The sequence below is a fragment of the Dipteris shenzhenensis genome, chromosome 2, assembly GCF_047967505.1.
Source record: "Dipteris shenzhenensis isolate YYH24624 ecotype China chromosome 2, Dip_SZ_1.0, whole genome shotgun sequence".
In the NCBI taxonomy this organism is placed as follows: Eukaryota; Viridiplantae; Streptophyta; class Polypodiopsida; order Gleicheniales; family Dipteridaceae; genus Dipteris; species Dipteris shenzhenensis.
Window position 1 is genome coordinate 32,725,610 of NC_141597.1, and position 27,679 is coordinate 32,753,288.

The following is a 27,679-nucleotide window of genomic DNA, read 5'->3' on the forward strand; positions in this document are numbered from 1 at the left end:
TGTGCATGCATGCGCGCGCGCGTGTGTGTGTGTGTGAGAGTTCTCCCTAGTCCCTACCTCCACGCCCGCACCTTTTGTGATGCATCTTTGAAATTTCCTACACTAGCCTTTTGGGCAACCGTGAGCACATTCTCCTAGCATTCTACTTCATGATGCTGGAGTTCTTGCATTTGGATTGCCTTGCATTCAATTTTGTGGTCGGCATGCCTATTGAATGTACATTCATCTTGTTTAAATACATGAAGATTATGGAGGCAAGGCACGTATTGTAGAAGTAGATGTGCATGGTGCATGGTCGGGCACACTCACACACCACACCTACGCTAACAGGCAAGGGGTTACACGAGCAACGAGCGATTGTCTTGAGTTGTGCTTAGAGCAGCTCCCCACATAGCGCGTGGTGCTGGGGAGGGTGCCCATGTGGGCAAGTGGCATGGCGGGCAGAAACCATGTCCCCGCGTGTTGGACGACTACCAACCTGCTAGGAAAGAGCGTGGAGAAAGTGGAGGGGGGGTGAGTTTTTCAACAATGTTTCACGGGGTCAACTAGTCGAGCAATCGACTGCTGCTGATGTTGGGTTGGAATTCCCAAAATCTCCTAGTCGAGGCCAACAGTCGAGTGCGAGCCCAAAAGGCGAGCCGGGCATTTTTTTTTACTCGAGGCGAAAGCCGAGGGAAGCGCCCCAAGCGCACAACCTGAAAATGCGCGAGGAATTCGAACACGGGCAACCAGCTCAGATGGGGGGACGAAACTGGTGTGTGAGGAGGGTTGAGAGGGGGGGTTTGGCCTAGTATAAAAGGAGGACGTCGTCTTTCTCACTTAGGCTCTAGTTTTTGGCTCAAATGCGGCAATGGTTTGCCGTAGAGGTGCCAACCGTCTCGTAGCTCTCCTGCAATCACAATTCCTTCATCTCCAACGCCATGGAGCTTCCCCCTCCCCCTTCGTCTGCTTTTCTCGAACTCCTGCATCCCACAGTGCCACTTCCATCCACCCTGCACGTCTTCCTTGCGGATCATTTGCCCGTAATCAGCATTTTGCTTTCCCACATTGGCTTTATGTTTCCCCAACTGCATTTGATTCTTTCTTTGTGAAATCGGACGATTGCCCTGCGCATCGAAGAGAAAGCTCTGGACTTCGGTTGGGGAACCTGCTGCCTCCCGTGGCTTATCCTTACCGCTCCATTCATACTACAGCAGCGATTCAACAAGGGCTTATCAGTCACGACAATCCAAATCGGCCTCCGCGTTTACTTGTAGTACAACCCCGTATACATCCCCAGGCTGTCTTGAAAGCAAGATTATTGGAAGCCCTACGGTTAGCTGACTCGTTGGAAGGGTTGCGAGGTGACGCAGGAGAACAAACTGAGAAACAACTGCCTCCATATGTTCTGGTCCAGAGTCCAGAGTTAGGAAAATCGAGGAAGCGGAGAAAACGTGTTCGAGCGGGTAGGGAGCTGACCTTGGCATGATCAATATATTTAAACAAAAAGCGCTGCTATGCCTATGGAAGTGATGCTTTTTAACCTTGTAGGTGACTATTACGAGGCTAATAACTGTCCTTGTTTGTTTTGTTTTACATAAGAGCTTGGCCATTCATCTCGATTCTTTAAAGTAGTTTAGACATTTGTTGTTTCAAGTTGAAAGCACTAATAGTCCCATGTTATTTCAGATGCTTATTTTGGAGCTGGTACTATCGAGAATGTGCGTGTGCATGTGCATGTGCAGGCAACTGATTCACAGGTTGTCATCCCTGGTAGGACCATAGCGGAATCCCTCACTTATTAAGACAGAGCTAAAAGTGAACATAGTGCACATGACTGGGAGTTAACAGATTTATTTCAATAGGACAAAGCAAAGCACTTCACTGTTTTACTGTGCCTGGAGACAGTTTGCAGGCTTTGTTTGCAGATGACTGCAAGTAAAGTATTTTATATGCTCGTCTAGGCGTGAAGGCTGGATGAGTTTGCGATGAATGTGCTTTGACTTAATAATTTATAAACTGAAAAGAGCACACGTAATTTGAAGTCTTGTCTGTGGTTGGAAAAGAGGCCATTTTGTGAATTCATTGGACACTATTTTCAAGCGTTTCTGTAAATAGTTTATCTCAGGACGTTCTTGTTTTTGCTGTCGCACTTGCAATGAGCTGATGCCCCCCGTCATTTTTTCCTAAGGCATGCATGCTTACTATATACATTTTTATCCATTTTGTACACAATAGATTCTCATTCTCCACAACCAAATTCTTTAAGTTTTAGACTTTTAAATTGCCAGAGGACATCATAAAGCCTGCAGCCTCTGGGTTTTTTCTACAAAGTAGAGCGCCTCTTTTGTTGTCATGATAGTGCATTTGAGGTTCATCCATGGTTTCCCCTAGGTTTCACGGTGGTATTCCTCATAATTCCTATGCTGCATGTGGAAGCTGTGGCGGCACGTTCCATTGCAAGCTGAATCTGTTAGTGAAAGGCATTTTAGCTTGATGAGGGTTGCTGGTAGCCAGGATTGTTGCTAGTGCTAATTTGGGTTTTCATATTGATAGAAGTCTACAGATTAAAATCAGATCACATGGTAGAACTAAGAAAGGGAGAAGAGGAGCGATGAGACAGCCAATGAGTTATGAAAAACTTATTGCAGTTATTTACATATGGATGAGTCAATGTGCTGCTTTGTTGCTGCTCATTAGCGTAATGTTCCAGTTGGATTGTAATATGACCTTGGATGTATCGTTTGGGTACTAAGTCCTTAAGAGAGACAAAAAATGTACATAAATGTAAATGAGTGTTTTGTTGAAATTTGTTTTCCATTAGTTTGGTCAAGGGCTTAACAATCATGCTCTTTGATATGTGGTTTTGAGACTAGGTGGATGCATATTCAGGGATATATATATAGTCACCTAGGGGCAAGAAATGGCTATTTGGACTTATAATGTTAATTCCTAGAGAGCATGAAAATATTAATTCCTAGAAGGCATGAAAATGTTAATTCCTATTAATTCCTAGAGGGCATGAAAATATAAGTGGATATATTCATGACGAGTGGCAAGAGAACCACATTGGGAATTAGGATCATCTAGGTGATCTATACAGAAGTGAATTGATGTGCATAGTTTTAGGAGTGTTGTGGAGGTGTGATCAGCTTACATAGGCTGGGAGGTGAAAAAGTCTTAAACGTCTGTGTAATTCTAGGATAGGAATTCGCTGTGGCAATGTGTGATTCTCGTTGTGTTTGTAGCATGAAACTTGATTGTGACAATTTTGTGCCAGAGCATCTAGGTGAGTGATGTTGGCTCAATGTGGTTCGGAGATTTAGATTTGGGTTGTGTCGTTTGTCGATGGATTCAGGCTAGCGATTTGCAAGCTGAATCATAACATTTGCTTGCTTCATAAGGCATATGGATTTGGCACTTGTGTAGCTGGATATGTGACAACGTTACATGAACAACCGCGACATGGGTTGCGGTCTGATTGTTTGGACTGGAGCACAGTGGGTGAAACCAGCCTTCGGGAAATCCAAAGGGCAGTGAACAGATAACAACCAGCAAGTACTTAATTTTCAGCCATTTAGAAAATATTCACAATGCACAAAATAATTCTAAATTCAATATTCAGGAGCTGGATTGCCCTTGTCTGCACCAGACACCAGATTGGCCCTAAAACGCAGGCCCCTTTCGGTATTTCTTTATCTTTATTCAGAAGGCAACCAAAAGACAGTAAAAGCCTCTTGTGCATCTGACCAAAATCAGCCAACTGAATATTCCGTTCACAGGCACTTCCTTCCTGCTAAGCAAACAATTCCAGTCTCAGATAGGCATCCCAGTCCAGTGCAACATTCCATAGCAACCTTTCTCCTGTATGTGACTGATAAGTTCTAACCTGGTAGATCCAAAGGAAGTCCTGGCAAGAGAGAAATCAGCCAAGTCTGTCTTGGCAGCTCTAAAAGAGTCCTGGCAGGGTAGAGGCCAGCAAAACAGCCAACCCTGGCTGTTCCTGGCCCACAGAAAGGTCAGCTGCAGCAGCAAGGCAAGAGATTCTGAAGGCTCTGAGGTAACTGTAGGGCTTCTAAGAGGCAGACAACTGATCAGAGGGTTCTGGAAACCTTGGGGCAGAAGCCAACAAGTAGGTGAATCGATCTGGGGTAGTTCTCAGGTTTCCTGGCAGGCGAAATCAGCAGCAACAGCCCTGGAGAGGTGAAATACAGCAAATCAATTTCCTTCTGGCACCCTTCTGTCCCCTGGCAGCCCAATCCTGGTAGGTGAAATGATTCTGATTGCAGTCTAGCACCCTGGGAGCCTGCAACAAGAATTTCGTCCAGTTCTGGAGGTATGCAGCAGCTCAAACAGGTGTGAAACCTGAAACCAGCTTGGAAGCAAATCGACCTGCTTGGAAGCTCCAAACAGCCCTGGAAAGATACGATTTTGATAGCGCTTGGCCTGGATGGCTCCTGGAAAAAGTGCACATCAGATTTGGGACTCTGCATAGTAGCAAGGAGTTTCGAAATGGCAAGTTCTGAAACGGGTTTCAGGGTTTTGGAAACGTTTCAAGGCCATCCCAAAACGTATGTTAAAACGTTTCGTGCATGATAGGGTATTTAAATATATTTTTTTTTCCGAAAAAAATTAAAACATTTTAGACTATTACCACCAGAACTCCAATACTTGGAAAAAACTCATGAAACATAGTGCACAGACATTTGGTTTGTCACGTAGAACTTGAAATTTGAAACATGTTACTAATTTCTAAATCAGAAAATTAACAACGTTTCATTGAAGCTTCAAGAGTCAATGGCCATAGTAAAAAATTGAAAAAGATACATGAATCATGATTCGTGTCACATGACAAGAGGTTCAATCTTCCAAGATGACGTGATGCTAGGTACTCCGATTTGGGGTTTTTAAAGGTGCTCCGAAACGTTCCAAATGTTTTGGGGGGTTTTTGACGATTTCGGGTGTTTAAAGTGCTCCGCAAAACATTTCGGAGCTGCTCGAAACGTGTTTCGGGCCAACTATGGGATTTTGGGAAGGTGTGAACAGCAGGCATGCAGCAAAAATGAGATGCTCTGCTGATATGCGTTAAGCTGGCTGCCCTAGAGAAGCTGGACGACCAATTGGCTTGGCTGGGGCCCCAATCCACCTAATCCTGGAATAGTTGCCTTTGCTTGCTCTGCAAGTCTCCTGCCCCACGCGTGGCCTCCAAGCCCGATTTAGCCAGAGGGATTTTTACCCCTCTCTAACCTTCAGATCCTTGCGTTGGCCCATGGAATTAATCGCACAGAAGTGACCTTTTAACAGTTTTGATCAGGTTGAGGCTACAGCAGTTACCATAAATTCCTAATGCTTAGAAATTCAGTCCCGTGACAGGCCCTCCTCTTGAAACACAGCAAACATCCTCATTTGCTGGTTTAAAAACAGCAAGTACAAAAATAAAAAAAATCAAAATACTGATCTAGAAGTCTCATGGCAAATATACTGTCAGCAATCGGTACCTCGAGTGAGACATATAGTGCCACCAAGCAACCTCTAGATATCATGAGCTGTCTGAACCAAGGGAGTAGAGGTGCTACACCCCTCTTGAGCATTGGGCAATGCTCCAGACGTACGCTCTGCTGAGCCTGTATGAGCCCCAACCGAAGTCGGCTCAAGCTGAAATGCCTCCTGGTAGAGCTGCAACAACTGAGGTGAATCTGCCAATTCACCCTCCTCCATCCACTTCGCATTTATTGCTGGATAATTTCAGATAGCGGTGGATAACTCTACTTTTTACCTTTCATTCATTGTGTGCACGAATCTGTTCCGGAACCAAGATTCATCCAATTCTTCAACTTCAGGCTGTTCTTCATGAGGCATATCTTTTGGCACATCTCTGTGTAACAGTTTCAAAAGACTCACTCATAGTTACCAGGCGTTTCAAAAACGTCTGATTTGAAACGGGTTTCAAAAAGGTTTCAGGAGTTTTATATTTTTGGGAAAGGTTTCAATAAAGTTTCATACACAAATGAGGGAAAAACATTTTTGTTCCAGCACATAATGTGCACATATGTTACTTGATTGAAATCACATGTTACATGCTACCACCAATGACCTAGATACCATTCAATAGCCATTTTATAGAAATTTCATATTCACAACACAAAGTTGAAAATACACAGCCATGAGTCATTCATCAAAAAGAAAAACATCACCAGGTCCAGGAGTTCATGCCTCCATGAGTCATAGTAGAAAGTACTAAGTACATAGCTGGTCTAGACTTCAAAGTTCAAAATTCAAACTACTAGCTAGTCTAGACTCTAGACTCTATCTAGATAATACTAAGCAGACTCTGATCCTCCAAGTCCTGAACCTCCTCCTCCTCAGCCTACTCAGCATCTGTATCCTCATGCTCTGTACCATTGGCTGAATCTTCATACACCTCGGAGTCGTCCTCTGGATGTGGAGCTGCACTAGTACTGGCATGTGTGGGATCGAGTGATGCGAGTTGGAGCCATAAGCTCCTCATACAACATGGAGTAGATATCCCTGTCCTCATGAGGGATGTCAGGAATGTCCCGGGTCTTTGTAATGTCAAATTTATTGGGATTCACTTGTTGAGGCTCAATGGGGTTGCCTTTGTGCTCCAACAGTCGTAGGTTGCAATGGCAGAAAACAAGCCTCTCTAGTTGTGTTGTGGATAATCTATTCCTCTTCTTAGTGTGGAATAGAGCCCATGTGCTCCAGTTTCTCGCACACACACCCGAACTACAACCTTTTGAGAGAACTCGCATGGCAAATGCGTCTCTGCAAAAAAAGAGAGAATAAGATTCAGCATGGAATATTAAATGAGATGTGAAGTGGATGCAAAAGCCAGTGACAAGTCACACACTTCCGAGTTCTCATTTAACTTGCATGGTTTGTAGTACTTGGTACTTACCAAATTTGGAGTGCCAATGCCATATTTTTCCCACCAAGACACATGCTGCAATTGTGTCTCCCGCAACAACGCTGTGTGGCGTCCAAATATTTGGGTGCCATTTTGATAGACGAGAAGCTCATCGTCTAGTTGTCTGGTCATCTGCACATCCCCATCCACCAACTTGCTGATGTAAGAGCTCCATCCTTCCTTGAGCTCTTGATTGAGGTACTGATGCTCACTTCTCCAAAGGGGATGCAAGATGTGTGCCACTGCATGGGTTGGCCTATGGAACCAATACCATTGTTGACACAAGTTGAATAGCGTGCTTGTAAGTGTCACATCTGTAATCATGATAAAATAAAAAATACTAAAACAAATTCAACATTCAAGGCATATATATGCAAAGAACCTCTCGACAGATAAGAATGTTCCAGCATCGAGAGCCTCTCCAATCTTATCCATGAACTGGTAAAGCAGCCCAATGGTGCTTCCCTCCATGTCAGTGAGTCGGAGAACACTATAAATGAGCTGAATTTTCTTCACAAGTGCATCAACCTCCTTGGGTGTGCCGAGCAAAAGAGAGACTTTGGCTGGTCTTTATCTTCCCACCACTCACGGGACACAACAGTGTGTAACAAGCCTGGCTGCACTCGGATTAGTCTCGCCACCACAATGAACAAGTATGCAAAGCGAGTTTTCAATGGCTTCAAGAGTTCAAGATCACTATTAGCCCTAACATGCTCAGCACTTTGGCCTCTTAGTGACGAAATTCACCATACTAGAAGCCGTGTGAATAATGTCGCTCACCCAAGGTACCTTCCCCACTTCTTCAATTAGCAAATCCATGGAGTGTGAGGCACAAGGTGTCCATACAATTTTTGGGAACTCATCCTCAAGCATTCGTCCCATGGAGACACAATTAGACCCATTGTCCGTAATCACTTGCACAATATTGTGTTCCCCAATATCTAATATGGCTTGCCGTATATGGCGAAAGATAAACTCTCATGTAACCATGGTACCTGCCACACTAGCATCTATCGCACGAAGAAACATAGTGCCTTTGCATGAAGAGACTAGAATGTTATACACTTTCCTCTTCCTTACATCACTCCAGCCATCACATAGCAAAGTGCAGCCATATTTTTCCCGTGTTGCCTTCATAGGCTCCATCTCCCCCTCAGCTGCTTTCTCTTTTCAAAGTTCTATGGTGTGTAAGGCCTCATAAGAAGGGCCATCCCATTCCAGCCTATGGGGGAGATAGCCCGAATAGTCCACACTATATGAAAGGACAATACACATTGTTTAAATAGCTTTGCCACCTCTCTAGTTGCTTGCTTCATAGCAGCCTTCTGCGCAAACCTGCTTTCACATGTCCTTTCTTTAAAAGAGGCAAGGCGGATCTCTTCGCTCGTGCCAGTGGCGTAGCGCTAGATGTACCTGCATCTCTTTGAACACCCTGTTGACTAGCTGCAATGGTAGACCCTGGCTGCAAGTGCTCATTAATGGAAGGCACACGTAGATCTGGTGGTTCCTCAACCTCCTCAACTGGAATGCCTAATCCGCGATCCTTCCAATCCTCTAGCTGTAAAATAATATGCCTTGGGACAGCAACACAAGGCCCAACACCATGGCCACTTACGTGGGTTAAATGTGCCTTCAACCTTGTAATGCTGCCATTGTGTTGGTCACCATGGAAATTTCAAATTCCTTGGTTGAACCTAAGCCTGTATACTTCTTTTTGAAGGTGACAAGGCTCCACAAAGCATCTTGTGTGCGAGGCATCTTGTTACTTGCAGGAACTTGTATATGCTATCTGCAATTGGAGTCCAGAGGACTGGTAGGACAATTACATTGGGGCACTGTCAAGAATGACGATGCCACAGTTGGCTGCTAGTGCTGTGCAAAATTTGCACTTTGCAAATAAAAGACCAAGGAGCAATTGGAGAGAAGATGATACCCTGGTAGTGCACAACTCTGTGCACTGTGCATGATGGCCAGGCTGGCGGGTAGCAGCCACAATCTGAACAGTACTATGGAGAAGGGAAAAAATGAATTGCAGGCCAAGGTAGCAAGACCCAACCGAAAAGGGCAAATCTGGGTTAGATGATGACGATGTGCTGCTGCAGCCTGCTCCTGTGTGGAAGGGTTTATTCAAACCGCTGCCACTTGATGCAAAGGGCAAGGCGTCAATCACAAGGAGGACTGCTGGTGAGTCGAAAGAGAGGTAGGGAGAGTCGTACGAAATCCAAGCACAAGCATAACAATTTTACTTGCCAACGAATTCGAGTGTAGCCCACAAGTGACGTATTTTGCATGCGTTCAACGTTGAGAGGTTGCAGGTTCAAACACCCTTGAATTCCAAGGTTTGCCATGCGAAACGAGGGTGGATTACGAGCGTCAATTCCAAGGTGGAATCATGAGCAAAATAGAATCCTTGAAGGTACATAATGGTACGAAAAATTAAGGCGCACAATCTTTGCCAAAAAACCCTTTTTTTAAAGGAATGTACATTTGTAGGCCATAAAAATGCGTTTCAATAAACGAAACGTTTCGTAAACATTTCAAATGAGTTTGAAACGCATTTTGAAGCAACTATGATGCAAGCGAGGAGACACCTTTCTATAGCTGGACGGAATTTGTGAAAGATCTTCGATCACGGTTCTTGCCTCCGCAGTACCTGGATAGGCTCCAGAGTCAGTTCTACGAGCTATGCCAGAGGAGACACCGAGACGGTGAATCATTATGCCAATAAGTTCACTCAGGTTTTTATACGGTTGCAGTTGGAGGACAGTTAGAAGCTGAGCAAATTTCTCCATGGACTGCGTACAAACATCCAATGGTATGTCAGAAGTTTCAGGCCACGGGATTATGAGTGTGCTTACGAGCTTGCTCAGAAGGTTGAGCTTAGGCTCTCCCAAAAACATCCACACGAGGCAGTAGTGAAGATCGGACTCTATCCCTCGCTTGTAACTCAAGGATATCACCCCTTGGAAGAGCCACTAGTGGAAGTCTCTAGCTAAAATTTCCCATGGGCAAGATCATACTGGACTGCTCACTAATAGGCTTCCCACAAATGGAAGGATCTGGAAATTTTATTAGAGTCTTTGGAAGACCGATGGGTCTATGAGATTGAAAGAAAACCTGATACAAATCACAGTAAGGGTGGAGCTATTGAAACGAGCATCATCACCTGTGCTGAATCCTAAGTCTGATCATACATAATCAAATACATCTAGAGGGAGAGGAAGAGAGAGAGAAGGGTGAGGGGAAGAGAGATTGGGAGAGAGTGTAGGCAGCATGTAGGAGGAAGGAGGAGATAGAGTAGATAGGATTAGATGTCATATCCAAAAGTACATTTCACATGAGGGGAGGGTACTTATATAGTACTCCTTATCCCCTTTGACCTCTTTATCTTGCAAATACCCCCAAGTACTAATAATCCTAACCCCTTCTAACTTGGCCAACTTTTGACATTCATTACAGAGGAGTTGGATGACCAACTGGCTTGGCCCCCAATCCACTTGATCCTAGAATAGCTACCTTTGCTTGCCCTGCAAGTGACCTGCTCCACACGTGACCTCCAAGCCCAATTGAGCTAGAGGGATTTTTATCCCTCTCTAAGCTTCAGATCCTTGCCTTGGCCCATGGAATTAATTGCATTGAAGTGGCCTTTTGACAATTTTAATTAGTTTGAGGCTAGGGCAGTCACGGTATATTCCTAAAGCTTAGAAATTCATGTCCCTGTGACATGGGGTCGCGGTCTAATTGCTCAAATTGTAGCACAGTGCATAGTGGATGCTTGAGTAGGTCAGGTTGATGGCATCTAGTTAGGTGATGTAGTGGCGTTGGTTAAGCGATGCAAGGGTTAGGGACGGATGGCAGCGATGAATGCAAAATTGCATACATAGACTTTTCACACACAAAGTTGACGATGTTCCTATCGTGGATCGTTGTCATTGCGATCGAGCGAGCACCTTGCTGCACAATGATGAAGCACATAGTAAAAGTTTTGATTGTTCAATTCGCTCTCAATCTATGATTTATTGTAGCTTCCTTTTCTTCTGTGACATAGTAGCTAGCCCGTGCCATGCATGATAGAGTTTACCGTTTTCAACCTTGTGAGTGACTATCATGAGATTGAAATGGCACTATTTGTTATGTTTTCAAAGGATGAGTCTAGGCATGTTCTTGGATTCATGTAGATATATGCTTCTGTCGTATTAGCGGACATGCAAATTCACGTGTGAAGTTTTCACCCGTATTGCGGCCTGCTGATTTCTATCTATCTAAAGTGGTGCGTTGCCCTATCAACTTTCTTTTCTAAGCGCTTATCTTTTGCTTATAAATGTTCGCGTGGGAGAGACTAAAATGAAATTGTATAGTCTTGACAAGCAGTTGTAGCTTGAATGAAGAGAATGTGACTACTTTGTGATTTGGGTTCTCCTATAGTGCTAGTCTTCCCTTCACCTCTGGAGTGCTGGCAGAAAGTTGGTATAGAGGCTTTTGTATAAATGGATGCTCAAGTGTGGGTGGGTGTGTGGATATGTATGTGTGAGAGCATTTGGTTATACTTTGGTCTACACCCACCATTGGATGCTGTTGATGTCATCGGGAATGTCATAGTAGCTAGTCCCTGCAATGCATGACAGCATTTACGGTTTCACCCTTCTACAACTATGAAGGAGTGGTTTTTAGTTTTATGGTCTCCTAGGATTTAGAGGTTCTGTCCTAAATTTTGGAATATTTTTTTGTTAAGATTGAGCATTATTGCAATACAGATATATGCTAGGTGCTTGAGCTTTGGCAAAGGTGGATCCTTGCTCGCCCTTTGTGTGGCCTGCTTTTTCTGTGTTCCATTCTTTTCAGTTTATGTGATGAATGTTATGTGGTGGTATTAATTCTCAATTGATGAAATTTTTATGATTATATGTGATGAATGTTCTCCTAGGATTTTAGAGATTTCGTCCGAAATGCTGGAATACTTTTGTAATAAGATTGAGCATAATTGGAATACAGAAATATCCCAGGTGCTTGAGCTTTGGTAAGGGGGTTCCTCATTCGCACCCCGCGTGACCTCGCTTTTTCTGTGTTCCATTCTTTATTTTCAGTTTTAGTATGGTCTTAATTTTCAATTCATGGTCAAAATTTATTGTTCTGATTAAATGAATCCTCAGAAAACATGCTTAGCACAAGCACAGCTTTGACAGTTTCTTGTCCTGAAAAGAAGTTCCCCAAGGCCTAAGGGGGTCATGTATGCAAACCTTGCTTCTGTTGAAAAACCTTGTTTTTCCATTGCTCCACTTCTATTAGGTGTTGGTAGTGCTTTAGACTTCAACCTTGCAGTGCCTGTTTTGTGTGACTTATCCTAATGCCAGTGTGTATGGCTTGCACCTTTTCTCATGTGCCTTTGGTGAGGCAGGGTTGGAGCCTGTAAATGTACATCGCTGCACATCTGTGTGACCTTTTTGCTACTGGTTAAATTCTTCTCAGATTTTGAATTTGGAAAGATATGAGTGAATTTATGTATATTGTTAGTTCAGGCTGACAGTTGCAATAGGCATTGACTTGTTGCTTTGTATTATGCAGAATGAATTAGATGCTGTTTTTGTGAATGCCACCCTTTCTGCTGTTCAGCAGCGGAATCTTGAGGTAGTACAAAACCTGAACTGATTCAGAGATGTCTCATTTTTATTCTGTATTCATGAAAATAACAGCTTACCCTATTGAATTGGTGTCTGAGAAACAGAGGGCCTGGGGGAAGCCGGTTTTGGATCGTGTGGGTCTAATCATTGAAATATTTGGAGCTCATGCTGAAACAAAAGAAGCCAGGCTACAGGTTTGGAAGCTGCAGTAGATGATGATTGCTTTTATTGTGTCAATCCTGATGATGTATGTTGTCATGTGGTAGTACATGAAAAAGAAAACAGTAGCTAATGCCTAAATTGCCAACATACTATTATGTCAGGAACACAATCCGCATCATTTTTTGTACAATTACATCAATATGCAGACAGTTGATTAGTATACTATTTAGGATCTTAGGTAAAGCTTGACCACGCTATGAAAAATTTGAACTGCATTGCTTTTCATAAATATGCTTTGAGATGAGGGGATCTGTTTGGATTGTTTTATAGTACGTCTTTAGCTGCTGTAACATTATATCTCAAACCTTAAATGGTCTGCATACAGCGCTTTGTTCTCGTTTTCCTAAGTTGAAGCATAGCTGCTCAAATTTGTGTTTTGTTGTATCATCAGCTTAAGTTTTATAAAAGATGATCATTGTGTGACTTATTTTGCAGGTGGAGCTGGCTGCTTTGAACTATAAGAGATCTCGACTGGTTCGCATGCCTAGTAAGGATGGACGTTTAACTTTCGGAATGGATTCTGAATCTGAAGTTGTGAGTGCGCGAGGGTAAGGCCTTGCTTCGACTGTTACCTTAAAAATCTCATGATAAGAAAAAGTGCTAGATGGGGGGCATGCAGCAATGATAAACTTGGATTATCAGAGCCTATGACTTGTCGAATTTCATTGAGTTTGGTCATGTTGAGTGTACTATCATTGTGAATGTCGTGACAAGAGTCCACACTGAAGGCTGAACTTGTGTTAAGCTTACTGTCCTGTGTTGAGCAGTTGTAGTGCATTTTATGTTGAAATTTGTGTGCTGCTTTCCATTAGCTCATGGTGAAAATCCTTCAAACTTTTGCACATTGTTAATGACATTATTTTTTGGTTTTGTTTTTTTTGGGTATGTTGCTCATTGGGTTTTGGGAAGGGCTTTCTGTCCTGATTCTTAATTGTGTATTTTAACTACTAAAGTGTATATCATAGGAGGACACACTGCTCATCATTTGAGTCGCATTAACATCCTTGATTGTTTTTTGAGTGATTAGCAAGATAAGTGCGATTGTTAATACATGTGAACATTATGGCCAGGTTGTCTTATGAAGTTTTGTGCATCTTGATAAGGCTCAGTAGGGCTTGATCTCAATTGGTGTAGGGGAACAAGATGCTGTGGCAAAGAAGCCATGCATCTTTCTTGTATTTTTTTGTACAAGTCTCGAGTTGAAGGGGTTTTTTCTTGATTCCCATGCTTGTCAACATCGACTGCATGCTGTTCTACAAAGTGGTGCATTCTTACCCTTTTTCAATCCCTTGTTTCTGCCCTCTCTTTTTGTGACAGACGAGGAAGTGGTGGGAGAGGCTTCATAAGTGGTGCAGGAGAGACTGAGATTCAGCTTCAACGTCGCAGGTTAGTGGTGCTGTAGGAGTTTTCAGATGGTTGTTAAGAAGCCATGGTTATGTTGATAATATGAACATGGGGTCTGTATAGTCAATTCAATATTTTTTGATGCTTGTGCAATTCTGTTTCTGTGCTTTTCTAGGAATTGCGGCTCCGCTATAATGGTTTTTCCCTTGTGGCAGAATAGCAGAGAGGAAAGAGCGGCTAATGAGCATGCTGGGAGAAGTGCGTAGAACACGAGCTTTGCATCGGGATGCCAGGAAAAAACAAGGAGTATCTAATCATGGTGCCCGTCTCCCAGTGATTGCTGTTGTTGGCTATACAAATGCTGTATGTCCAAGCTTTTAGTCTCAAGTTGCCTTTCTCATGAGGCATTCCTTGCTTGGATTTTTTCTTCGACTCCTTGTAACATCAGGCATTAGATCTACAGCTGCATTGCCTGTAAGTTTCTTCCTGTTTCTCCTTGCTCATGTGAAATTTTTCATGCATACATTTTTTGTGCAGGGGAAATCTTCTTTAGTGGCAGCTCTTTCACGCAGCAATCTATACATAGATGACAAGTACACAATAACCTTATTCTGTTGGATTCTTTAACACATTCTTGGTGGATTTGGAAATGATTATTTGACATTAGATATAGTAATTATTTCTATGGTGTGTTGACAGTTTTCTTTTGCTTTATGTTTCAGGCTCTTTGCAACTCTTGATCCTCGATCAAGGAGTGTGATTCTTCCGTCAGGGTATGCCTCTTTCTCTCTCTCTATCTCTCTCTCTCTCTCACACACACACTCTCATTTTTGCCAGTTCTGCGAACTCTCAAGTAAATGTAGACAAGAGAAGAAGGTCATGCTGGTTAAGATTCAATGTCCACAAGGACACACATTTGGTATTCTTTTACAAGGGCAATCAGGTGGAGGCTGTGGACACTTCTCATTACCTTGGGGTTGAAGTCCCGCGTTATCAAAGATGGCTTAGATCTGTGGAGAAAAGTACTGAGCCAGGGTGACGGCCGGCACTATGCTTCCGAAATTGGCTGACATATGGTGTTGGGAGTTGAAGAAACACGTGTTTGATATATCTTTCACAGTTTTGTTACTCTACAAGATTGAGGCTTGGGATTCAGCTTCTCACAAGGTACTTGGAACAAGGTGGGAAAGTCTCAGAAACTGTTATCGTCTTGTTCCTTGAAGGTCCATGAAATCATACTTTACTCCACTCTACTCTTGGAAACTTGGAGTTTGCCTTTGGGACTTCTTGCAATGGAATGGTGTCATGTGCACGGATTGGTATCTGACGTGTACTAGGTACACAGAACTAGCTCAGGTTAGCCTGGGGAGGCTTAGAGCTAGGCAGGCTTGATTCTCGGGTTGAGTGGCAAGGGTACGAACTATTTATAGGTCTTCGCTATTTTTGGCGCCGGGGCCCGAGTCTATAAAAGAGGCCCAGGGGGTTCAGTTCTCAGTGTGCAGTTGGGAGCAAGTCTCGTTCCCAGGTGCTAGGTCTGATCCTGGATTGTGTCGCGGACGCGCGCCTGCATCTTAGCGTAGCCCAAGGCCCAGTGGCAGATCCAAGGCTTCACAGCGCCTCCTGGTGGTATGGGACACCAGGCTGGTTGGGATCTGATTGGGAGTTCGTGCCAGTAGATGTCACGGTTGGGTGGTGAGCAGCCTGCTCAGTTCTGATGTTGTGTGTGGTTGTTTTGCAGATCAGGGGTTTCAGGAGTGCTGGGACGTGTCAGTTGGTATCACCGTGCTAGCCAGAATATCACTCCGGATCCTTTTCCAGGTGACCAAAAATCAAGAACAAAGGAGGTAGTTGACACTTGGTTGCACAAGTGGCAAGTACACTTCCAATTTCACCCCTATCTAGATGAGAAAAAGATTCAGCTTGCAGCAGGGTTTATGTCATGTAAAGCCTTGCTTTGGTGGAAAGAGCTCCAGCCTAAGCCTGATACTTGGACAGATTTTGAGGGCATCTTCAAGAAGGAGTTCCTGAAGAAGGAAGATGACTACGATATCGTCGGCAAGCTCAAGGCCCTCGATATGTCAAAATTGAATTTGACCTTTGAAGTTTATCTTCAAAGATTTAGGGATCTGCAAACCAGGGCCACTAAAATGGATCCTGTAACCTTGTTAGGTTTTTTCGTGGATGGTTTGCCAGACTCCTATAAGTTACAGATTAAGAACAACAAGTGCACAACATTGCAGGAGGCCATGACATATGCGCGCATATATGATGATACCATGGCCGGTACCAAGGCAACCACAGTTACCGAGACGAGTGAAAGGACAACGCCTCCAGGAAAAGCTTAACTCCTGCGAAGAATGATAAGGCCCGTTTCCTTCGCACTCTCAGGCTCAAGAAAGAAGGCCGATGTTTTTATTGCGAGGAGCGGGGCCACACAAAGAAGGAGTGTCCTAAGCGGAAGAACCAAAAGTTGGTGCTAGGACCGAAGCTCCAGGCAGGTCCACGTACCGCAGCCAAGGGAGCCAACCAAGTCACGATGACAGGTATTTCAGTAAATGTCATTACCTGTCCCCTTTCTTGTAATTGTACCTTTAATACTTCGTTGGTTGGTTCCCATGATCTTTTCCGAGTTTATGGAGAAGTTAGGGACCAACAGGTTCACATTCTCTTTGATCCGGGCAGCTCTCACAATTTTGTTAATTACAAATTTGTGCAGAAGATGGGGCTGTCCACAGTACCTAGCGACCACACCTACGAGGTGCAGCTTCTAGCTGGGAAGCAGTTTTGGGATCGCAAGGTTGAAGCGCTTCCCATCCGGATTCAAGCCTACACGGGAGCTCTCACATGTTATGTTATGCATCTAGAGCATGTAGACTTGCTGATCGGGATAGAGTGGTTTAAAACCCACAATATCCAGATTGGATGGACGGAGCATACGCTTTCTTTTGTAGACAAGGACACCCAATTTTGTATTCAGTGATAAGATTCTCCCTTCTCAGGGCCTATTGTATCTGCGATGCAGCTTCGGAATATATTAAACAATTCTCATTATGATGTCTATCAGTGTGTTTTGATTCCACTTTCTTCATTTGTTGTTTCGGTCATTAACAAAAATGAATTAAGTGTGTTTGAATACCGGGAATTGAGAATGTTGTTAGATAATTTTAAGGACGTATTCCCAGCTCAACTGCCGGAAGGTTTACCTCCAGAACGGGCAGTAGATCATCGCATCGACTTAGTCCCAGGGGCTCAACCTATCAGTGTACCACCTTATAGGATGAGCCAGGTAGAGGAGGATGAGTTAGCTATCCAGCTTCAGGATTACCTGAATATGGGCTATATCCGCCCAAGTAAATCACCTTGGGGTGCACCTGTCCTCTTAAGAAAGAAGAAAGATTCTTCCTGGAGAATGTGTATAGATTATAAACGATTAAATAAAGTTACAATTAAGAACCGCTACCCTTTACCTCGTTCTGATGATTTGATAGACCGTTTGGCCGGAGCAAAGTATTTCACTAAGATTGATTTGCGTACGGGTTATCACCAAATCCGTATCTATGCTAAACACATAGGTAGGACCGCATTCCGGACTAGGTATGGTCATTACGAGTTCCTCGTATTACCTTTTGGTTTGACCAATGCTCCTGCTACTTTTCAGCAGATGATGAACGATTTGTTCAGAGATTATCTGGGCAAATTTGTTGTAGTGTTCTTAGATGATATCTTGGTATATAGTAAAACGCTTGAGGATCATATAGGACACCTTCGGGTTGTCTTACTTGTTCTAAGACAGCATAAGCTTTATGCCAAGATGAGTAAATGTGACTTCTTTATGAAGGAGATCATTTACTTAGGACACAAGATTTCTTCTGAAGGTATTAGCATTGATCTGGATCGTATCCAGAAGGTTTTGGAATGGCCTATCCCTCAAACTGTGAAACAACTTCGTTCTTTCCTAGGATTTACGGTATTTCTTCGGAAGTCAGTGCGTGATTATTCACATATCACGGCACCCTTGACCAACATATTGAAAGGTCGTGGACGCAGGTCTACCCAGCCGATCTCTTGGAATGATGCAATGAACAAGGCTTTTGAAACCTTGAAGTTTTCTATCAAGGAAGCACCCGTTCTTGCATTACCCGATCCTACCCGGCCTTATGTTTTAGAGGCCGATGCGAGTGATTATGCGATTGGGGCAGCTCTATTCCAAGAGGGCAGACCTGTAGCTTTTGAGAGTAAGAAGCTAGACGACACTCAGTATCGTTGGCCCACACTTGAGAAGGAACTTTATGCTGTAGTGTATGCTCTTAAGGTTTGGAGACACTACTTGTATGGTTCAAAGTTCCTTGTATTGACTGATCACCAGTCAATTAAGTATGTGTGTGATGGATCAGAATTGAGAGGAAGGAAAGCTAGATGGGCAGAGCTAATGCAGGATTTTGATTTCGAAATACGTTATCGTAAGGGTTCGTTGAATAGTGTGGCGGATGCCTTAAGTCGAGTTAAGTTTGTAAATGCTTTGTCATTTACGGAAATATCCTCAGACCTATTTCAATCCTTGAGAGGGCTATACGCAACTGATAGTCATTTCAGTTCTTATTGGCAGGGAGTCCAGGATGGGAGCTCCATGGTTGACCAGGACTCAGGGATTGTGCCACCTAGGATACAGGCGGCGGGAGGTCAGTGGATGATTAGGAACGGCTTGCTGTTCCGGAATGAAAAGATTTGTGTGCCTGATGTTCTGGACCTTAAATCCAAGATTCTCTGGGAGTGTCATGATGCTCCTAGTGCGGGACATCCAGGTATACATAGGACTCTGTCTTTTGTGAAGCATACCTTTTATTGGCCTAAGATGCGTGCATTTATTGAGAACTATGTAGTAGGTTGCCGAGTTTGTCAGGTTACTAAGGCAGAACGCCTTAGAAGCGCGGGCTTATTACAGCCATTACAGATTCCAGGTAATAAATGGGAAAGTATTTCCATGGATTTTATTACTGGTTTACCTCGAACGCGCAAGGGTCATGACTCTATTTGGGTCATAGTCGACCGTTTGACAAAAATGGCTAGATTCTTACCTACAAGAACAACTATTTCAGCTGTTCAGTTGGCTCACGAGTTTGTGGACCACTTGTTCAAGCTGTATGGTTTGCCATCTGACATAGTCAGTGACAGGGACTCAAAGTTTACAAGTAACTTTTGGACACTTGTATTTGAGAAGTTAGAAAGTATGAGTTCCTCGGATCATGCACAATCTGATGGCAGTACAGAAAAGGTCAACCAGTTGGTTGAAGACATGCTTCGGGCATATGTATCTAAGAGACAGTCTTCATGGGAAGATTATCTACCCATGATTGAATTTGCTTACAACAGTGCAAAGCATTCTAGTACAGGTTACAGTCCTTTTATGCTTATGTACGGGTTTCAACCTAAGTCACCAGTTATGGTAGGATTAAAAGGGATTCAAAATGATGCTGCTAAGAACTTCTTGCAAGACATGCAGGAAATGTTGCAGTTTGCCAAGGAGTCTATTAGAAGTGCCCAAGATCGGGACAGATTTTATGCTAATAGACATCGTTCACCCAGAGAGTTCTCTGAAGGAACGATGGTATATTTGAGAATTCCTAAGGAATCCAAGAGCCTAAGTACTGGTTTGGTTCCGAAATTATCCCCCAGATACTGTGGTCCTTTCAAGGTCATTAAACGAATTGGACCAGTTGCATATCGACTAGAATTGCCTCCTGATGTTAAAGTACATCCAGTCTTTCATGTCAGTAGACTGAAAGAAGTATTGTGTGCAGATGACCAACTTGTTTCTCCTCATGAGATTATAGAAGTTACAGATTTGACTTTTATTCCTCACGAACCTGAATCTATTCTTGAATTTCGTGAAAGACAGATTCGAAATCGTACTATCACGGAATACAAGATTAAGTGGAAGGATCGTGTTGAGGAGGATGCAACATGGGAGACATTACAAAACCTCCAAAGAACATTTCCAGATTTCTTAGCGAACTCAGGAGTGAGTTCTTAGAAGAGGGGGAGTATGTCATGTGCACGGATTGGTATCTGACGTGTACTAGGTACATAGAACTAGCTCAGGTTAGCCTGGGGAGGCTTAGAGCTAGGCAGGCTTGATTCTCGGGTTGAGTGGCAAGGGTACGAACTATTTATAGGTCTTCGCTATTTTTGGCGCCGGGGCCCGAGTCTATAAAAGAGGCCCAGGGGGTTCAGTTCTCAGTGTGCAGTTGGGAGCAAGTCTCGTTCCCAGGTGCTAGGTCTGATCCTGGATTGTGTCGCGGACGCGCGCCTGCATCTTAGCGTAGCCCAAGGCCCAGTGGCAGATCCAGGGCTTCACAGCGCCTCCTGGTGGTATGGGACACCAGGCTGGTTGGGATCTGATTGGGAGTTCGTGCCAGTAGCTCAGCTCGTGGCTCGGAGGGGACATCTTTTGATTCGGGATCACATCCCGTAGATGTCACGGTTGGGTGGTGAGCAGCCTGCTCAGTTCTGATGTTGTGTGTGGTTGTTTTGCAGATCAGGGGTTTCAGGAGTGCTGGGACGTGTCAAATGGCAAGTCAAATATATTTGTAAGGCATAGGGCATTCCACCCGATAAGCTTGGGAAGCGAACAAAGAAGCAGCAGAAGACAGTCAAGAGCAAGGGTTTTAAGTCAGTGTAGATGGATGGCACCAAACACTGTTTTTTGAGATGAAAGGCTCCTCTTGGAGACACAGCCTTCCTATGGGAGTGAGTGCTAGAGAAATTAAGCATATACCAGTCATAGATATGGTGTTATGTTGGAATACAAGATTAGCTTTTTGATAGCCTAAGCCTAAGTGTAAAACATCGAGGTTTACTTATAGATGGTGTGTCACAAGTATAACTAAAAGCAGACACTCAGGATCTGTACAAGAAAATATCACATATGTGGTAGTCACCTGATGCCCACAGGGCAGCCCGTGGCACGAGTACAGTGTGCCCCCATGGAAGCCTCTCTCACTCCCATACTCGATATAGGTGTCTTACCCCCATGTCCTCCTAACATGAGTGCTTAGGTGGGGTGGTGACCCATCTATCACAATGCCTATGTCAATGACCCATTCTATGCCCACGTTGACGCGGTCAAAGATCTGCTGCATTTGCTCCCATACAAGAGCTCTTAGGAACAAATTTAATGCGGCATCGAAACTCCCATATCTCTTGTGCCTGTAGGTCTTGCTCCGCAAACAACATGCACCCACCCGGATCACTAGTAAGAAACACAACTTGTGGCACTGCTAGATCTTGCTAGACTGGATCGTATCAGGTGCCAACCGATCTATTTGAACTTGTTCAGCATCTAGCACAATCCGCAACATTTTAGAAAATTTGGAACTGCTCCCAGTTGTTTTTGGAAACCAAGTTCTTACTGAGCTCCACTCGGGTCTGACTCTTGAGTCCACCAAGGGAATATGTAATTGTGTTTGTTCTTGTGGATTGTCAGTAGCTCCTTGGAAATTTGCTGAACATGAGCATGGGCCAATTGGGCACCTAATTTACCTTTTAACCAACTGCCAATTGTTGATCTCTCAAAACCCTTACCTTTACCAAGTGACTATTGCCAGATCCACCTTCATCCATTGTTAGCATAAACAATTGTGCAAAGTATCATGGCCATTAAAAAAACAGAGACTATAATCTTATTGGACTTGAATAGATACACAAGATTGTCTAGGACTCCGAGGAGGTCACTGCCAATTGAATTTGCAAAAGCACCAAGGTTGCTGTCGCCTTGATGGTAGGAGATCGTGCCTCAGCATCCTTAAGCATGCAGTCTTGATCGGTTGCTTTCCAGACGGTTGAGGGGAATGGGCACAAGTGCCCCCTTTTATAGGGGAGGGGCTGGTCTGTCCCCCCACCTGCTAGTGGCCAATTGGGTCCCTAAATGGGCCACATGTTTGGCAGACGAACCTGCTCAGCCAAACCCGTTTCCAACATCCCACTGACTTGATTATATTGACCTGTCTGACCTGTGCTTCAAGAATCCCTCTACCGTGACAAACTTGGATATTTTGCGAAGGATTGCAAGAAGAGAAGGATGACCAAGCAAGGGTTAAAGAGGAATTTGACATGGCCTTGTTTACTAAGTTGTTATTATTTTCTATTTTTCTCATTTACTCATAAACTTGTCTAAAGTCTATTAAAAATTCCCTCCCCTTTTTTCTTTCGCTTGTTCTATAAAAAACTTAATTTGTAAGATTGGATATATTCTAATCTATGAAGGTATATAATGTGGTTAAAAGAGGAACTTTTCTTTGTGACTCCAAGGCTCATTGAGATTAAGTTTGCAGACCTATGGGCGATTGTTCATGACAGACATCGAGGGGTAGTGCATAGATTGTAACTGAGATAAAGATTACAGACCAAAGTGTGACGGTGTCGGTGTTCATGGCAGACATCAGAGATGTAGACATAAGTTTTGTAGCCAACAAATATTCCTTTGATTGGTTTATTATAAAGTTTCTTTGTGTTTGCATCAGAGCTGCGTGCATAAGTTATGCAGCCAAATATTTTTAAATGACAATTGTAAACTTCTGATCAGTAAAAGTCTCTTTAGGAGTTTTCTTTAGGACAGCTTTTACTGCACTTGTGATTATGGAGATATTTTGTCGTACTTATTGCTTCAGCCCATTATGAGCTGGCTGTGTTTTCTCTGTTAGGAAACAGAGGTGGAGATTGCTTGCTACAGGCAACATTCCCTGCTATTTCAAATCTCACTTCTTTCCTTAATGTGTGCACAAGTGCATAGAGAGATGGATACTGACTTAGATATTTGAACCGTGCAACAGTAGAGTAGAACAGTAGATCATCTATTATATATTGCTCCAAACAAATGGACAAGGCCTGAAACAAAAGAATGTGTTAAGTGCGCCACCATCTAGTAGACACGGTTCTGCCTAGATGTGGACCCCTGACCCCCCAAAACTGTCATCTACCTCCTGCTGGCACCTTTCAATCTTTGTGAGCTTCAGTGGGCTGTGTAGTGACATGCTTATGGACACTCCTTGCTGCTGCTCTTCCTGATGAAGACTTGCAAGCTGAGTGCTCCACCAATCTCAGATTTGCTTGCTTCTGGAAATGCAGGCCAATCTAAGAACCTATAACCCCTAAATGCAGTGTACTGCTCTTCACCATGTGGGTGATCTGCAGACTGTTCTGCCTGATCTCTTGATGATTCCTGGCCTCCCTACTGCGCTGGTAGACAGCCAGTAGTAGAGGTGCAGAATGAATTAGGCCCCAAGGTTAGGACCCCTTTTTTAGGGCTGGAGGCCCTAGAAACAGCCGACCCAGTTGGAATGAGATTTGTTTTATGCATTTTGTGAACTCTTCTGCTGCGGGAGTTGGATAGAGCAACTGACTCTATTTATGACATGGTATTAGACATACGTGCATGGTTTTTCTAACAGCGCTTTCTAGGTCTCAGGATGTCAGGCCTCCTAGGAGTATACGCCTATGAGACAGAGGAGTGGGCCTAGAGAGCTAGTCTAGGCAGAGAAGGGGCCCTTTCTTGTTGGCGATAAGGCCCGTTTAGGCTGGGGAATCAGGGACGAGGCCCCTTGTGAGTGCACAATGGGACCAAGACCTTTCTATGTAGCCAGGCCTAAAAACCTGTTGGAAATTTTTTGAGGAATACAAAGCCCTTGATGAGGGCATGAGGATATGTGAGTCCTCACCAGACTTGAAATGCACATGCAAACGATTAGGCTTATGGTGGTGCTCACGTGATGAACAGAAGCTAAGCTGCTAGAGAGTGGAAAAGGGTTTTGAGAGGGGGGTGAGGCGATGCAGGCTGACGAGAAGAAATTTTTGCTTTTACATACCTGATGAGCCCACTCTAATATCTTTAACCCTCCATACGGTTTTGGCTGGAGCTGCCAAAGGTTTTGCCTGGATATTTTTTGAATGGTAGGATCCACAAATGTGTAACTTCTATAGCAGTAGCATTGTTTCAAACTGCAGTGATCCTCAATTTCGTTTTTCTTTTCTTGAGCTGATAAAGGGCTAAACTTTGAACTTTCTGTTAAGGTCAGCTTAGGCTCATTTCTGAATTCTGTATATCTTGCTGCAGGCAAACAGTTATCCTCAGTGATACAGTTGGGTTCATCTCTGATCTTCCTATTCAGGTGATTCAAAATACAGTCCTACAATATCATGGCTCATAGTTGTACACTTTTGTTTTTGACAGTGGTTGTTATCCCACGTCTGATGTCCTTGCTTTGGTTCTCAGTGTATTTCCTGTCTTGTGTCTAGTATACTTTTAAAAAAAATAATAATAAATAAATTATACGTTTGGGTGAAAAGATTTGTTTCATTATAAAGAGAATCCTGAAAACAACGTGGAGCCATTTACAGATCTCCTCACCCTCAGAGCTGTAGCCTCTCGTCTACTAGTTTTAAGGATTTAAAAAGTTTATTTAATGTGCTCTTCTTCTGTCCTAGTAATCTGAGAATTTGAATCTGCTTGCAAAAGGCTGATAGTTGCTACTTAAGCACGTGTTTGTCTGTCTGTTCATGGTGTGTTCTGTGTAATATATTGTTTGCCTCGTTAGTGGTGGCTTCTTTATTGTGAATGAATCTTATTAACAATTATAAATGTCAACATATGAAGGATGCTGATGAAACATTTTAAGTGCTACTAATACAGAATTGTTTTGTGTGAGCAGCTAGTAGAAGCCTTCCATGCGACGCTTGAGGAGGTGGTTGAAGCTGATTATCTACTGGTGTGTGCATGTAGGATATCTGTGTACGCTAAGTAGACCATGCTATGTTTGTTTCTAGCCCAGAATCTATATATAAATTGAACTTGTTTGTGTTGGTTTATGCAAAAGCATGTCATTGACAGCAGTGCACCTAATGCGGATGAGCAAAGGATAGCGGTGTTGCAAGTGCTAGAGAGCATTGGAGTTCCCAAAGACAAGATCAATAATTGCATGATTGAAGTATGGAATAAGGTTTGTACCAATTTTGCTTCATCTAGAAAAGGCATGGAACTTGACATTTCTTCACTTCTGCATATCTTATCCTCAATAAGATCTTGTTGCTATGCATATTTTCTGCTTCTTTGTGTCTCAAGTTTGTCCTTGCCACGTATTTTCGCCTTCTATCTTTCCTGAATTCAACAGTCTTTGAAGGCTTCTGTTACAATTTATAGGAAGATGGGCCAGTTATCAAATCAACTATCATGTTCCTATGAAAAAATCTGCATGTTAAAATCTTCGCCTGATAAACTAGCTCGGGATTTTGTGTATTTTACTCTATTACATTCTTTTGTTGGCTTCTTGCTCTAATGCATGTGGTTTGCTCATTTGCAGGTGGATCTGTCTTCAAAGTCATCTACAAATGATAGTGATTCTCTGAAGTTAGATGGAATGGAAACTATGACTGAAGTACCTTTACTGAGTTCTGAAAGTAATGCAGAAAAGGAGATTGCTTCAGATGATGATGATACAACCCAGAAGATTGTATTTGAGAACGACGATTCAGAAACCATGGATAACTTAAATGTGGAGGAAACAGATGAATACAGAAGTCTGAGCTGGATGTATGAAGGAGTTCCCCGCTTGGGCACCTCGGTTGTTGAAGGCACTGGCCTAAAAGAACTGCTTCACCTTCTTGATAAAAGACTTGTATCCAGTTCAAAACCCTGGGCGGAGATTGGAACCTAAAATTTTGATCTAAACCTTTGCAACTACAGATTGTAATTTATTCTTGCTCGAACCTATGGGATGGACTTCACTTCGGATTGAACATGCTTAAAGCCAGGAGTTCTCGAAGATGATAAGAACTTCACCTCAGACACATTCTACCGCTGAGTAGCTGCCAAATTCAAATAGGATTTTTGGCCTAGTTTGCTCAACAGAATGATCCAAAGGTGAAGCTTGTTGTAAAGGCTCAGTACAGGGCCTCAGCCAACTCTGATTCAGTGCAGTTACTTTTCATTGATAGGTGCTGATGCGATATGGCCTGGCAATTGGTTTTCTCAGTCCTGTTGTGCTTATTCACCAGTTGTAAAACTGTGTCAACTCATGCACCCCGTCAGAGTAGAAAGCATTTGCTGGAAGGCCAGTGTTACTTGCAGGTGTAATACTACGCTGATCAATAGTGAGGAGCTGGAAGGAACAATTTGTACCTAGAACAATTACAGGAAAGCTGATAACATGAGCAATTAGTAGTTTGGTTTTTGCAAACGTGAATGTAGAAAGCATTACATTCGAGGTTGTCATACATGATGGACTTACAGATCCCATTATATATGTATTCTACACAACATTTATACGACTATATTATGTACATATGTCATACAATTAATAGCCCCTCTGAAATTGCTCTTTACAAAAATGAGGGGGGATTTACAAATCCAAGACAAGATTATTTACTTTTGGAACGCGATCATAATGTCAAAGCTAGTGATGAAATTAACAAAGTGGATTGGAAAGTTATAAAAATGAAGTATGATATTTATGGTGCTTGCGGAAGGAACTACGCAAAGGTGGATAGGGTCTAGCATGCTGCTTTCTCAATGATGCTTAGTAGGTAGGCTTGGATTTCGAGCTTGCAATTAAGGGAAAACTTTGTTATCATTGGATGTGGAAAATTGTGAATAATTGGATCAATTATATGGCTGGAAAATGTCATTGATGAATACATGGGAGGTACACACGCACATGCATGCATTCTTGTAGTGCATGATTATGTATATTTATTTGGTACCAATGATTGTATCATGCTAGTAGTAGAAATTGCATCTATTGCCGAATTATCTACCAATGGATTCATCATGAGATCATTGCTTGATGAATTGGCCGTGTTTAAGAGACAACACACCATAATCGGAAGTAGTTATCTCTGACATTTATTCTCTTGCATAGGACGATCTAGTGGTTATAAATATCCATTGACATGTTCATGTGGATTTCTTGTTGTCCATTGTGACAATAGGGCCCAAGCACAGCAGGGTGTGTATACTATTGGCCGCGAGGTATACTATTGATAAAAGGCTTTTAATGTGTAATGAAGTTTGGTAAAGTCTCCTTGCTTTATTTAGAAAAGAGTTGGTAGTATTGAAAGTATGAGTAGATTCTCAAGCAGATCAAAGAGGCACGCATGAAATCTTTGGCAATCAACTTAGTTTTGTACATTCGAAATTTGGGAGTAGGTGCATTTAGTGTGTGATGTAATCACTTCTCTAGGCTTGCTTTGTTCCTCTCTGGTGTGTGTGTGTGGTCGCCTCTCTCTCACAGCTCTCCCTCTCATCTTTGAGGCTTTTCCCAATGTGCCAGGATTCAAAAATTGATTCACAAATTGTTCAAGCTTAACAACCGGCGTGAAAGTTTATCGACATACATCCTCCTCAGCCTCTTGATCGGTCTTTTGTTTTTTTGAATGATTGGTCGACTTCAGCATGTTGGATCCTTAGAGAGGTCGACTATACTTCCATCATTGGGTTTGTAATTCTTTTTAAGTGTATTATATGTATGTATTTGTGAGCCAATGGCTAAATTTGTGCGGAAATGTTAGCTTCAGAGCTCAATTATCTTGTTTTTAAATT

General features: G+C 43.1%; 1 protein-coding gene and 1 pseudogene across 1 annotated transcript; one reads left to right on the forward strand and one right to left on the reverse strand.

Moving 5' to 3' along the window:
• The first annotated feature begins 639 nt into the window (after positions 1-639).
• Positions 640-26,073, forward strand: LOC147904635 (GTP-binding protein, HflX). The gene is made up of 13 exons (XM_087387729.1): positions 640-1,445; positions 1,669-1,739; positions 12,470-12,532; positions 12,630-12,719; positions 13,183-13,295; positions 14,065-14,133; positions 14,307-14,454; positions 14,629-14,684; positions 14,814-14,864; positions 24,200-24,254; positions 24,795-24,851; positions 24,960-25,082; positions 25,443-26,073. Exons 1-13 carry the CDS (start codon positions 851-853, stop codon positions 25,794-25,796), a joined length of 1,845 nt encoding a protein of 614 aa, XP_087243855.1. The 5' UTR covers positions 640-850; the 3' UTR covers positions 25,797-26,073.
• Positions 6,290-7,378, reverse strand: LOC147904636 (uncharacterized; annotated as a pseudogene).
• Positions 26,074-27,679: the final 1,606 nt, after the last annotated feature.